Source organism: Gigantopelta aegis, chromosome 15, assembly GCF_016097555.1.
Source record: "Gigantopelta aegis isolate Gae_Host chromosome 15, Gae_host_genome, whole genome shotgun sequence".
Lineage (NCBI taxonomy): Eukaryota > Metazoa > Mollusca > Gastropoda > Neomphalida > Peltospiridae > Gigantopelta > Gigantopelta aegis.
The window spans coordinates 43,711,912-43,726,910 of NC_054713.1; the positions used below are offsets into that span (position 1 = coordinate 43,711,912).

The 14,999-nt window shown below is 36.3% G+C and overlaps 1 protein-coding gene across 1 annotated transcript; it reads right to left on the reverse strand.

Moving 5' to 3' along the window:
• Positions 1-2,079: 2,079 nt before the first annotated feature.
• Positions 2,080-14,989, reverse strand: LOC121390195 (signal recognition particle receptor subunit beta-like). The gene is made up of 7 exons (XM_041521955.1): positions 14,807-14,989; positions 11,061-11,155; positions 8,910-8,987; positions 7,950-8,029; positions 6,206-6,265; positions 4,817-4,948; positions 2,080-4,021 (listed from the first exon to the last, which is right to left on the reverse strand). The coding sequence occupies exons 1-7, from the start codon at positions 14,901-14,903 to the stop codon at positions 3,811-3,813; spliced, it is 753 nt and encodes a 250-aa protein (XP_041377889.1). The 5' UTR covers positions 14,904-14,989; the 3' UTR covers positions 2,080-3,810.
• Between the last annotated feature and the right edge of the window lie 10 nt (positions 14,990-14,999).

Below are 14,999 nucleotides of genomic sequence, written 5' to 3' on the forward strand. Positions count from 1 at the left end.
AGAGTGAAACAAGAGTCCGTGACGTTGAAATAACCTTAAACATAGACTAAAACACGATTCAATAATCATTACTTCTGACGCATGTGCGTTTTAAAAATGGTATTAGAAACACCAGGATGACCAGAAACACTTCGGTTATATGGAAATGGATAATCTAAACAATAAAATATATACTACTCAAAAGAATTTAAGGGTCAGACGATATTTTCGACATTATTTTCTCTGAATGTCAATTATATTAGCTAGACCATAATGTCGCGCATGGTATTGTTCCATTTTGACGAAAGTGGGTCTAAGCAACCCATAAATGAATTAAAATCCACTGTCGACTAGTTCTAATGGCGAAAATATGCTTACATTTGCACGTAAATTAGGGCGAAAGCGAAAGGTCTGCTAAGTGCTCATAACTTGCTTTTTCACAAAGCGCTTCATTTGCACGCTTTGCACGTGTATTCCATGTTCCAAATGCTGAATTTCCGTATAATTGGAGCTTGCGTTCGTGTATGGTGCACACTCCAAATTCGACAATGGTACGACTTCAACTGACTATCGAAGATCGAGGAAGGGCTATTGCTTGGCTTCAGGATGGCAATACGCAAAGAAATGTTGCTCTGAGACTTGGTGTCAGTCAGAGTGTCGTTGGCCGACTGTGGCAACGTTACCAAGCAACGAATTCTGTTCGAAATCGTCCACGTTCGGGAAGACCCTGAAGCACTACAAATAGAGAGGACCGCTACATCACCAATATGGCTCTACGTCAACGCACAACCACTGCACGCCGATTACGTGACAATCTGCGGACTGTGACTGGAACTCGAGTGTCTGATCAAACCATACGCAATCGTCTGAGAGCCAATAATCTACGCTGCCGTCGCCAGGCTGTTCGACCACCACTCCTACCACGTCACAGAACGGTCAGACGTCACTGGTGCACGCTTCATCTGCAGTGGCAACGTGTTCAGTGGGGTCGAGTGATGTTCACTGATGAGTCCAGGTTTAGTCTCCAGTTCAACAACGGTCGGGTTCGTGTCTACAGACGTCCTGGGGAGCGCTTCACTGACGTTAACGTTAGACAACGTCACCGGTTCGGTGGTGGCAGCGTCATGGTGTGGGGCGGCATCTCTATCCACCACAGGACCCCCCTCTATGTGGTGGATGGCAATCTCAATGGAATCCACTATCTGAATGAGATTATCCGGCCGTTGGTTCTCCCAGGCCTTCAGCAGATTGGCGGCGGGGCAGTTCTGCAGGATGACAATGCCAGACCCCACCGCGCCAGGGTGGTAACGGACTTTCTCAGACAACAAGGTATCGCCAGGATGGATTGGCCAGCATATTCGCCTGACTTGGCCCCAATAGAGCACGCCTGGGACGAATTAGGCAGGAGAGTTCGGGATAGCCATGCCCATCCGGCCAACCTTCATGATCTGGGTCAACTTCTGGCAGAGTGGCAGGCCATCCCCAAGAGTTCTTCAGACGTCTGATCAACAGCATGAGGCAATGATGTGTCGAGTGTATTCGCGCCAGGGGTGGATTCACACACTATTAAACGAATGTTCTAATGTGTAAAATCCATGTTTGACAACCTTCAACTTTGACAGCATGTCATGTGACTTTCTTGTATACAGTGACGTTTATTTGTGGCTTTTTGTAAATATGGAACAATAAATAAAAAAATTGGTGTAGTTTACGTCATCAATCTAATACACTCTGAAACTTATTTGGTTATAAATTTTTGACCCTTAAATTCTTTTGAGTAGTATATAAGTAATGTTTGATTTCAGTGATCATAAACGGCTCCAATAGTGAAAAATATGCCTTAGTGTTTAAAAACTAGGGGCATGTCCCTTTAAAGAGACTCTTGAATGCAAGCTACTACAAACAGGACAACCAGAATCACATTGAATACACAGATTAATTTTAGGATTGTCTATCATTTCTTTCACTTCATTGGGGTATGAAAAAAGAAAAAGCATACACAAACTATTTTCCCAAAACAATTTGTGGGAATCTATTTCAAATAATTGTGTTTGAACACAGCACTGGACGACTCCTCATAAAAGAACAACAAAACGGCTATTTCAAATGTCTGTTTCTTAAATTTATTGTGATGAACACTTTTCACATGACAGAATTCTTGAAACAAATTTTCAACATCGGACCATGTTGTCAGGTTAGTTATTTTGATTATCTCAACGTCCCCCCCAAAAAAAATCACTTTGTGAAGCCAACCAGTTTCTTTTCTTTATCCTAATGTCTCCATTCAGGCACTGCAGTAAGTCGTGAACCATCGTTCAGATTACCAAGACGGCTCGAAACTCGCCAAAAAATATGGTGGCCCAAAAAATAATAATGGATGTTGGCAAATTATAATAAGTGAACCACGAGCAAAATTTTAATGTGGAATAATATATGCAATACAAATATTAATCGTGGCTCATATGTTATGGCTCTAAAGAAGATCGCCCAAATAATATTACTTGGTCAACTAACACCATTATTTTTTTTATATTTAAGTTGCCCAAACAGGACAGGCCGTTTCGAGCCCTGCTAAGAGGTTACCATGTGTCAAGAAAGTCAAGAACAGTATTTCATTCTCCACAAAACACCACCACCTACATTTTTAGCAATTTGCTCTGAATTAAATTTCAAAAGCTGCAGGAATAGTTATTTTGCAACGAAAATATCAATTTTTACATGAAATCATTTCAACGAATTATCTATTAAATGTCAAAAACTGCAGGAAACCAGTTATTTTTCTACAAAATATCAATTATTACATGAAATTATTTCAGTTATTTTCCTACAAAATATCAATTATTACATGAAATTATTTCACCAACTTATTAAAATAAAATTCGCCTATTGTTTTTAAATTTTTGCAACTGGCGAATTTGGCAAGTGCCTGAGCAAGCTCTGAAATGACACAGACTTGTATCAGTAAAACGAGAACAGTGATATAAATGAATAAAAAACAAGTAGGCCTACGTTTACGAATGAATGATAATGGAACTGTAAACTTCGTAAACATGACCTGGGTTGCCAGGCACTGTATTCTTATTTCGATGTCTGTGAATTAGAACACCGACATTAAGCCAGTTAAACTTGTGTAAATATCAGGGGTGGGAATTGGTGAACTGTAAAAAAGAGGAAATCTAGAGGGGTCCCGGAAATTCTTGAAATCCTAGGTTAAAATCTGTGCCATCTGACACATTTTGGAGGAAAGGACAATTAAAATGTGAGGAAATGCAATGTTCCATGAGAGGAAAACAGCTGATCCGAGGAGAATTCCCACCCCTGATATATAGCCATTACACGGAGTCTGCCTTCTCTGAGTTAGTCACTCTGTTAAGTTAAACTGTTATTTCAAGATCCAAGACATTTAACATTCAAAGTTAAGCCAATGATACATGTCGGAGAGTCATTTCATTTATTCTAACATCTAAAATTAAGCCAATGTCATGAGTCAATTTATGTATTTTATTTCCTTTATGCCAACATCGGAGAAATGGTCCACTCTTGTTAAGTCACATGGTGATTTCCCTTCTCCCAACATCTCAGATCTTATCCACTCTGTTAAGTTAAATAGTGATTTCCTTAAACCCAACATTTACTGTTTTATCCAATTAAGTTAAATAGTGATTTTCCATATCCCAACATTTGAGATTTTAGCTACTGTTAAGTTAAATAGTGATTTCCCAACATCTGCTATTTTAGCCACTCTATTAAGTTAAATAGTGATTTGCCCTAAGCCAAGTTTTGAGATTTTAGCCACTGTTTTTAAATTAAATAATGATTTCCCAACATCTATTAAGCCACTCTGTCGAGCCACCTCGTTATGGTGCTAAAATCTGCCTCCTCGTCAGTTTTCCCGTGGATGCTGCACTCGACAAACTCGATGGACATGGGTTTGAGGTCGGAGAACTCAAAGGGTTTGTTCCTCTTTCCCAGGTACGAGTTGTTGTTGGACGTGTTGTCGGTGCCCTGCAGTGCAGCCGCCTTGGTTACCCGCAATGTATTCCTGGAAAATTATATTACTCTCAGAGTATTTCTAAAATATTTATATTATAAGACTGAAAATACTCTTTGAAGTAATGTTATTATATTAACGACGCACTCAACACATTTTATTTACGGTTATATGGCGTCAAACATGTGGATAAAGACCACACAGATAATGAGAGAGGAAACCCGCTGTCGCCACTTTATGGGCTACTCTTTTCGATTAGCAGCAAGGGATCTTTTATGTGCACCATCCCACAGACAGGATAGTACATATCACGGCCTTTGATGTACCAGTCGTGTTGCACTGGCAGGAACGAGAAATAGCCCATATTATAAGAATGAAAATACCAGGGTTCGACAAATTCACTAGCCCTCGGTCCAGGGTCTACGCTACTGAATTTTTCTTCTGGGTTAGTGAACATTTTAAACTGTATTATTATAATACACATAGGGCACTAGCCAAAGCTTCTGTTAGAGCTAGCGACTTACTCAAATAATCGTCAAACACCGAAAATACTCGTAAAGTATTCCTGAAAAATAATATTAGTCAGATTATCAGATTGATAATACTTTAAAAGATTATTCTTGATAAATAATATTATCGGAAGGATAAAACTATCAATATATTCCTGAAAATCAATATATTATCACACTAAAAATATTCACGTAGGATTCCTAAAAAATATTATAAAATTAGCAAACTTAAACTCTACTGGAAACAACTGTTTCCATGAGAAATCTGAAGACCTTGAATTAACAGTTCTAATGGATTTAACATATTCCAAACCTAATAGTAACAGTATGTACTTACATTTCTTTTTCCAGATTACTCTGTATGACCTTTGACCCCTTAGCTAATGTCTGATCCTGCTTGTTGCAGGCTATTAATATTGGCAGGGAGCGGCTCAATACAGTGTTGTCACTTAACACGGTGTACAGGAATCTGAAAATAATTTTACATTTTATATTAGTTTTCAAGTCATAATCAACATTGTCAAAATAAGTCAGAAAAGAAGAAGAAGAAATAACCCAATGGATCCACCAACGGGGATCGATCCTAAGACCGGCTTTACCATTGAGCTATGTTCTGCCCCCAAAATAATTTGACCACTGTTGTATTTCACTGACTATAATCATGTCTATGGCGTGTTACTGTAAACTGGGAAAACATTCATGGGTAAACATTTCGCACCTAACCTCAAGCATCTATACACATGCATTGTTTTTATTTCAGACATGCAATTCAGATACTAATAGTTGTTTGCAAAATAAAGCTGAATTTAACAATTCTTGACCTTTGACCTTGACATGTGACCATGAACTTTTCAGGGAAAAAATGGCACCAAACATTTTTAAAATCTCCAAGGCCTAAGCTTCAAAATGGTGTATGTTGCCTGCCTTCTTCATAAAATTCCCACTGGAGATTATATGTTCACAACTGGCCCTGAACTAAATATACACGTCACTAAGGTGCATGTTTGTGGTGGGAAACAACCATGTCACAATATTAATTACAGATTTATTACTTTATTTTGGAGGCTTAGTCGGTTGACCATAAATTAAAGATTGAAATCTGCATAAGGAATCTCTGTAACAACTTTTTGACAGTTTTCAATCATTATTTCTGGAGTCATCAATTATTTTTTTTTATCCCACTGCCCCCTTTCCTTTCTCTCCTTTGAATTCCATCTCATTTCTTTCTGATCTGGCAGCTCCTCCCATCTTTCAACTTCTTTCGCCGTCGACCTCCACATCCCAGTCCTTGTCTCTCCAACTGCAACAGGTGATTGTCTCTTGTGGCTATCTGTGCCACACGCCTGCCATTCCCCATCAGCTTTTAGCTGTGGGCTTAGTCTGACCACTTCGGGGAGTGTTCAGTAGTTACATCTGGCATTGTTAAGAGGCACTTGTAACCACCTACTATGCACCACTACTATCGGCGGTCATTAGTGCTGTGGGTCAGACAAGCTTTATTAGCAGCTGAGGACCAGGATTGCCAGATGGGTGCAGGGAAATACCCAGAAATACCCATGGAGGAAGTTGAGACAGGTAGGCGATAGTGTGGACAGCTCAGAAGACAGAGTTGAAGTCATCAATTTAATCGATAGGCAAAAAACCCCAGAAAAAAAACCCCAAGACCCACCCACCCCCAAAAAAACCCCTATAAAACCAGTTAATAAGAGGTAATAAATCTACTCACTCTGCCACATCTTTGATTTCTTTCTGAAATGTCAGACTGTCAATAACAAACACAACAGCTCTGAAAAGAAAAAGAGGAAACAGTTACTATCAAAAGCTGCTATTACTGTAAACCTAGAATCAAAGTGTTACACAGAAAACAAAGTCTACCACGCATCATAAACCTTTAAGTACCAGCAAAGAGTCGTTTATAAGCTTTCACACTGTTTATATTTCTGAAGGTCTTGTGTATTTGAATTCCATTTTACTCTTAATATTCTGACATTAAAATTATCTGCAACAGTACTCAGGGAAGGATCCACGATTTTGTAAGGAAGGGGTCACAAAGTTCTGAAAAGACAGGGAACATTTTGTTTTCAAAATCTTGAATAGCAATATTTCTAATCAACTGAACACCGATTAGCACTCTACCAACTGATGAAATTTATTTTAATTTGGCGAAAAAATTTCAATTAATAATTGGTGTTTTGTTGAAAAATAACTGGGTTTTGCATTTGTTGAGATGATTTGGCGAAATGTTTTGCTCAACTAGAACTAACCCTGCTTTTGCCTCAAATAATCTTATCTTCTGCCGACTACAATAGCCAGGACCCATATTCACAAAACCTTGTAAGCCTAGTTTTACATGTAAATGTAAATCTATGACTCAGGAGCTATTCATGAAACAACAAAAAGTTACGTAAGTTACATATAAAGTTGGACGTAAATATAAGAGTGCCTCCGGTTACAACTAACGCTGCACGTAAGTCGTGTACATATAATAAATCAAGCACGATCACTGTTATTTACCATTATTTACGGAAACTGGCAGCATTTCCAATAGTTGAAGCAGTTTTTAATGGAGAATGCCCACGGATTGAACATATTTTTGTTGGTGATTGAACGGATGTTTTTGACTCGGCCAATTTCTCCTGAGTTATCTTTTCCTTTTTAAGAAATGTCCTCAGGTTCGTACCAAAACACGGATCCTCACCAATACCAAAATGCCATGGATCACCGTTCGCGATGTTATTATAAGGTGCTTTTTGCACATAAATGTAAATCTACGGCAGACATAACTGCTAGTCGTAGACGTAAATTTACACCTTTCTGTGAATATGGGTCCAGATCTCCATGTTTTTGCATCAAGGAGGAATTAACTCTGAAAGTCTTGACTCACATAAGCAACTCTGAAAGTCTCGACTAATATAAGCATGAGATCACAAAGTATTCTAATACAGGGTTCACACACTTTGTCATCATCGTTATAAATCTTTTCCAAATTCCATGACTTTTATATCATATTTTCCCTGACTTTTTAACACAATCTAATAATACATACATGTATATTAGTATTACATTGTTTTGATTTTAATTGACCATCTTGTGGTCTTGTACATGATAAACAAGAATCCTGCAGAATTAAATATCTCGCCTTCCATTACTCTTTTCTGTGCACTGTGATGAACAACCATAGGTAAAACTATAAACCAAGTTTCATAGACCTAGGTCTTAGTTTGTGAGAAAATTATTTAAACGTGAAATGTTAATGAAAAACTTTTAATGTAAAAATTTATGTCATCGCAGCCACCACCGTAAAGGCAAGACAAAAATTAATAATAATATTTTTTTTTTCCACATCCTTTCTGACACAACTAAAAAGTCCAAGACTTTTCGGGCCTGGATAATAACACTGGCAAATTCCATAATTTTCCAGGTCCCATGTCTATACCGTACAATAAACGATTCGAGTGAACGACCTTCACCTTGCTTGAGATTTGTTTTCCTCTAAACTTTGATTCCGAAGACGTTCATGTCCAGGCAAGTCAACGATCTTCACCTGTTTCTAAACAACATAAAACAAATAAAAATGTAAAAATTAAAACTAAAATATATACAGAACATAAAATCTCTCAGTAAAATAAAGCATTTGTTTTGGCATGGGATATAAATCATAGGTACATATATATTACAAATATTCAATAATCTTCACATTTCTTTAACAGATAAATCAACCTCCACCAAGGGGAGTTGAACCACTGACCCTCAGTGTGAAAGTCCAGCACTCTACCAACTGATCTTATAGGTAAATTCCCACTAGCTACTGCCAGTTGAAGAACTTTATACCAACACTATTATATTTCTATTTCTAACAATGATTTTTGTTAAATATGACATCATTTTATCATCTTCTAATTGAAACACTTTGAGATGGCTCTTGCTGTTTGTAACAAATAACAATAATATGGATATTAAACAAATTATTACACTCGCGTGTGTGTCGACCGTACTGATTTTACGAAACTCAGGATTTATGTATTATTACCCACTTTCTCACTCAGGCAATACAAAAACCTGACACTCATTTCGTAAAATCAGTACGACACATAAGGAATTTTGAGCCTGGCTACATATCTTCACAGACTGTACTCACATTCTTTAAACCTGGCTACATACATTCACAGACTGAACTCACATTCTTTAAACCTGGCTACATACATTCACAGACTGAACTCACGTTCTTTAAACCTGGCTACATACATTCACAGACTGAACTCACATTCTTCGAGCCTGGCTACATATATTCAGACTGAACTCACGTTCTTTAAACCTGGCTACATATATTCACAAACTGTACTCACATTCTTCGAGCCTGGCTACATATATTCACAGACTGAACTCACATTCATTGAGCCTGGCTACATATATTCACAAACTGTACTCACATTCTTTAAGCCTGCTGTGTAGTTACCATGGTTCGTCTTTATCGATGTGTATGTTTCTTTAAATTTACCATGTGTCAACTGAAACAAACACAAACATTATAACTAATGTATAGTTAAGTGCAATTATTTCAAATTACAGCAATTTAAAGTACCACTTCGAACACCAAAACAGCCATGTACAATCATATAAATTGTATTCATTTTTTTTTAACTAGGTTTTATTATTCATGCATATATATGTATGTGTGTGTAGCAGGGGTGGGGAAAAGCCCTTTTCTCCCGGTCTGGGACCGATTCTCGATCTCTGAGACCGAAATTATTTTTAAAAAATGTGTGTTTGCCGGTCCCACTTTTGTCATTCTTGTCAGTCCGAAGCACCTGTCCATTTCTATTATTGGGACAAATTCTTATCCGTCAAGTGGACAGGCCTGCCCAGACATCGGTATCTCATGCATGATTTAAAATAATAAATAAATAGTGGTCAATATGGCTAGTGGCAAGGCATCTGTGATTTTGAAGTCTGCCTAAGTATATATCGCCAGTCACTGAAGTCGGACCTACAGTAGTGTCAATCCACAGCCACTAGGCTAGACATTAATTTTGTCAAAGTTGCTGAGCCGATCAAGAGATTAAACAGACGTTAACAATAACACCATTCTTGGTGAGAGAGCCATCAAGGTATTACACTCCAATTAAAACAACACCTGTCAACACCTATGTACGGAGCTTTGTCGGGTCGAGTGTCCCAGTCCGAAGCAAGAGACTTTTGTGCAATACAAACTGCTTGAAATAGCATAAAATATACTGAAATAATCTATAAATGTATTTATTGTTGACTGTTCAATGTAGTCTATCCAATAATTATAAAGGATTTTAAAATTAACAAAAGGTTTCCACTTTTTTGTTAACAAGTGGGAGTAAACAGAACAGCTACATGTACTGGTTATCTCAAGAGCCAGTAGAGGTCAAATTTCGTCCAATCAGTGATGACGTTATTAATCTCTTTGTCTAAACATGTGCTAGCTCAGGTTGTCAAACGCTTCAACGGTGCGATCTTTTATTAATTTTCAGGACACAGTACTGAATATTCGTACTTTTTATACATATATGGGATTTAAATTCATAGCTTTTATTCCTTTTTTATATTATTTATTCCATTATGTAAAATATATACAATTTGTGGGGTGGGTTTTTTTTCACTGATGTGATAAAAAAAAAGGTTTTTTTTATTCCTTTTTTTTTTTTCCCCCCTCCCACCTCCGTTAATGACATCAAGCGGGACCGATTGACAATTTTATTTTTCCCCATCCCTGGTGTGTAGTCTGTTAATAATTGTTAAACTTGGTCTCAGACAACACATTAAATTTTGTGCCCTATTAGGCTAAATAGATTAGCTTAGTCCTTGAGAATGCTAAAAATTAAATTTAAACAAATAAAGATGATAACTTTGTATAATAAATAGTACACAATGTCATATAATTATATAAGCTACAATTTAAAATATATTAATAAATGTAATGCTACGAAATGGTGACTGAACTGAATTCAATATAAAAATTACTTGATCTACATATATATATGGCCTTGACTGGCTTCACATGAAGGCCACTTTTAAACTACAAATAAAAACCACTTTTTTGGTCATATTCTACACCCCATAGTTATATCTTAATAGATTGTACCCAAGTAAAGAGGAAAGTTTTTCCTTAAAGAAAGTGTGTACACGTTGCAGAATAGATACCCAAGTAAAGAGGAGTTTTAAATTGAAGAAAGTTTGTACACGTTGCAGAATAGATACCCAAGTAAAGAGGAGAGTTTTTCCTGAAAGAAAGTTTGTACACATTGCAGAATAAATACCCAAGTAAAGAGGAGAGTTTTTCCTTAAAGAAAGTTTGTACACATTGCAGAATAGATACCCAAGTAAAGAGGAGAGTTTTTCCTTAAAGAAAGTGTGTACACGTTGCAGAATAGATACCCAAGTAAAGAGGAGTTTTTCCTTAAAGAAAGTTTGTACACATTGCAGAATAGATACCCAAGTAAAGAGGAGAGTTTTAAATTGAAGAAAATTTGTACACATTGCAGAATAGATACCCAAGTAAAGAGGAGAGTTTTTCCTTAAAGAAAGTTTGAACACATTGCAGAATAGATTACCCAAGTAAAGAGGAGAGTTTTCCCTGCTCCACAAATTCCCAGCAGGAGGACACTGCTTCTGCCACTTCTTGTACTTTTTAGATAAAACAGCAAACCTGAAAAATAAACTCATGGAAGGTGACATTTTGTACATTTACCTTTAACATCCAGGCCTCCGAGTCTGAGAATTAAGAATTTGCTTACACCAGTTACGGGTTACGCAAAAACAAATTCAGGTAACCCATTTGTTTTCACGTAACCCATCATGATAATATAAATCATGTAATAAATTCAATGCACAATGAAAAATGGGTTACGCAAACTATACTTATGCGAGTGACGCGCGAACGAAACTATCACTCTCACAATTTTCAAAGAGACCTGACAATGAATGAATGAATGAAAATGTTTAACTGTTTAAGACATAGCCTAAACATTACAAACAATGTTGGAACGTACATTTTTTAAAGTAATTTATGAAAAAAATATTACATGTTCAAGACATGACCTAAACATTACAAACCAATGTTGGAGGTAAACAATTTAAAATACAGGTGTTGCGCCAGTTCCGGATCACCTGTAGTTACCGATCAGTCTGTCGGTATATTAAATTTTTAGTCATTTCTATGTAAATTTCATTAAACAAATATTCTAACAAACAAATAATACATGTTTCTTGAAATTGTACGTAAAATAACTGTAACAGCATATAGTCTTGGTTTTATTTTGGACGGCGATACATAACCACTATTAAAACTTTACACGAGCAGACGACATGAAAAAAAGAAGACGTTTAAAAAGAGAGATGAAGTTTTTGATGTTTTTCTTTTTATATCCTTTGAAATTTTATTGTACGAGTAGGGGAAACATCTATAGATTGTGTATGACTAGTTTTATAAAAAGTGATGCTGCAAACGACTTACTGTAACTCCTCAAAGGGGACACACTTGATACGCCAGTTGCGGATCACTCACAAAACGGAAGGATGAACGCAGGGTTTATCTCAAGACTCAAAAACGTTGAACACAGTGGATTTTTTTTCTCCCACTTTTCCCCCTTCCTTTATAACTTTATAACAATAATAATGATGATGATAATAATAATAATAATAATTATTATTATTATTATTTTCTTCTTAAACCTCTCTTGATTCGTCATTTTAACCACTAGTTCATAATAATTCGACTCTGTATGTCTCGGGGGCCCCATGTACTAGTAGCCCTAGACTGTTCGTCCCATGGCCAGTCATCCTCTACAAAATATTATATTAATCGTTGTAGTTCCACCTATTTTTCTTGTATTATTTTTGTTTTCTACAGGTAATGACAATATGTATATAATGCAAAGACACGTATTTTATAAACTGAAACTACGATTTTAAGTGTTCGTCCACTTGTCTCTCACGTTATATTTGTAGGCCTACATGTAATTAGCCATTTGTACAAATATCAGCCGCAGTCATTCACAAATATGGCTAATATAAATAAAATTTAGTTTTTTAAAATTCCATTTTCGTTTAATTCGGGCAAAAATCAGTCTGCCCTGCCCCCTACAAAAATAGGAGCCCGTAGGACCTGTTAGATCGCCAGTCTAGAATCGCTAAAATCGCTGTACACGTGTCTTGTATTTGCCCCATAAGACTATTCAGTAATGTTGCCCGCCCTCCTCAGTGTGAGAGCCGTCCACCCCATTGTTTGTTTGATTGATTGATTGAAAAAGAAAAGAAAAAGGTTTACTGTACAAAGAAAAGAATCGGCACAAGTTTGACATGAGGACCTTTATAAAACCATGCCACCGCCAGTGGTCTGTTTTGCATGTGCCATTGCACGTGCTTTTCGCATACTCGACTACTCGAATGCTCGACTTTGGGAGAGAGGGGGAAGGGGTCCTCTATTTGGTTTTGTCAACGAAGTGAAAATCTCTTATTCAGCTTAATTATAATTCGCATTTAAACAGTCTGTACCACTATAGGGTGGATTATTTTTTTCAGTGGATTTTTTGTTTTACACAATCGCATTCTGATGCAGGAGAGTCAGTCGGCCACTGATTTGTGCATTCACACGGTCAATCTGAGCTAGCCCTAGCCTTTAGACCGTCGTTGAAAATAATTCTGTATTCAGGAGTAGATCCAGGAATTATTTTGTGGGGTGGGGGAGAGACTAACCAGAAAAGGGCAAATAGAACAACACGTCAAAAATAATAATTAATAATTCACTTTTGTGACTGTTTAGTGTGTGTCACTATATTAATATTTATCATTATTAACAAGGGGTCTAACCGTCCTGCTTCAAACTTATTTGCTTAATTTTAATATTTAAACAGGAGCGGATTATTTCCGGTTAAAAAACAAAACCCACCCCCACCACGTAGATAACCTGTAAGATTTATAATTTCAAATTATAAACATTTACATATTGTTTCGGACACCCCCCCCCCCCCCACACACACACCTAAAGCATAATCCGCCCCTGTATTATGATAAATACTAAACTGTCCCAAAGTTGATATTTTGCTGTCATTTTATTTTATTTTCAAGCCTTCCCAAAGTTGATATTTTGCTATGTCATTTTTTTCTATTTTCAAGCCTTTGTTCCTTTCACAAAGAAAATGTGACTTTTAAAAGTCATCAATATCCTCTGCGTGTGCTGTAACCTCACCGTGGTGCAGGGGTGTAACATTCTCTTTGAGAATGGCCAATACAGCACAAAATTGAAGTTTTGAGTAAAATTCAGTATCCGTAAAATTCTGTGATATTTGTTTTTTTGCACAGTTCTTTACACTGTTTTTGTTTAAGTCTTGAATTTTTATATTGATGTTGATCATCACTTTATTTATTTGCATTACCATAGTTTGACACCCAATAGCCAATGTATTTTTCGTGCTGGGGTGTCGTTAAACATTCATTCATTCATTCAAGTCATCAATATAATAATAATAATATTATTATTATTATTATTGATATATACGATAATAAATGAAAACAATTATTTATTATTAGTAATAATAATATTATTTATTATTATTATATAATAGAATGCCAGAAATCAAATATAATTCAACGAAAATAATAAGGATCGCGCACCTTTACTTTTGACACACGCCCCGTATATCTGACATCATGGGACGCCATCGTTGATTTTCAATCGATTTTAGAAATTGCTAATTAGGGACGTAATCAGGGGGGTGGGAACCCTATGGAGTTGCAAATGATCATAAAATATATCCGGCAGGATCCACGAACGTGCTGAAAGTGCTAACATGTTGGAAATAGTGTTTTTGAAGGGGTAAGCCTCTATTTTTCGAAAGTGATCCGGAACTGGACAAAGTGATCCGCAACTGGCGTAAGTACGCCAGCTAGAACAACACTGTTTTTGGTGCCAAATGTTTACCTAAATTTACATTTTATATCACTGTTTATTTATATGGTTGATTATCTTTATTACCAAGAATTTCTTTTAAAGTCATACGTGCGCATGTTGACAGAATTCACAATTTTGTCTGAAGTGATCCGGAACTGGCGCATCACCTGTATTAATTTTTGAATATCAACAAATACTATTTCAAACAGCATTCATGATCAACTAAATAGTAAACATTTACCTACAAACTATTTAAAACAAAACCTATTATTTTCAACAATTTGATAAAGGTTACTTTTTTCTTTTTTAAAAAAATAAATAATAATAATAATAATAAATTTTAAAAATTAAAAATGTCATGAATCCATATGGCATTTAAATGATAGGCTATGTCACTTTGAAATTTACCTATAGTTAGTATGCCTACGAGTACAGCCACTAAAATCCCAATTGCTGAAGGATCATGCCTCTTAAGAGCATCAACAAATTCTAAAACTAAACTCATGGTTTAAAATTTAGGATTTAGCAGCTTAAACTTCAAAAAGGTTTCAAAGAAACGTTTACAATCACATGTAGGCCTCCTTAGTGATCTCCCTTTACA

What these genes read in the sequence shown, in the direction of transcription:
- LOC121390195 (XM_041521955.1), bottom strand. Translation starts at nt 14,903, where the DNA reads ATGAGTTTAGTTTTAGAATTTGTTGATGCTCTTAAGAGGCATGATCCT. An exon ending in CGTAGGCATACTAACTATAG is followed by an intron (nt 11,156 to 14,806) that starts GTAAATTTCAAA and finishes TTTATTTTTCAG; the next exon opens with GTTTGCTGTTTTATCTAAAA. An exon ending in GAAATCAAAGATGTGGCAGA is followed by an intron (nt 4,949 to 6,205) that starts GTGAGTAGATTT and finishes AATTATTTTCAG; the next exon opens with ATTCCTGTACACCGTGTTAA.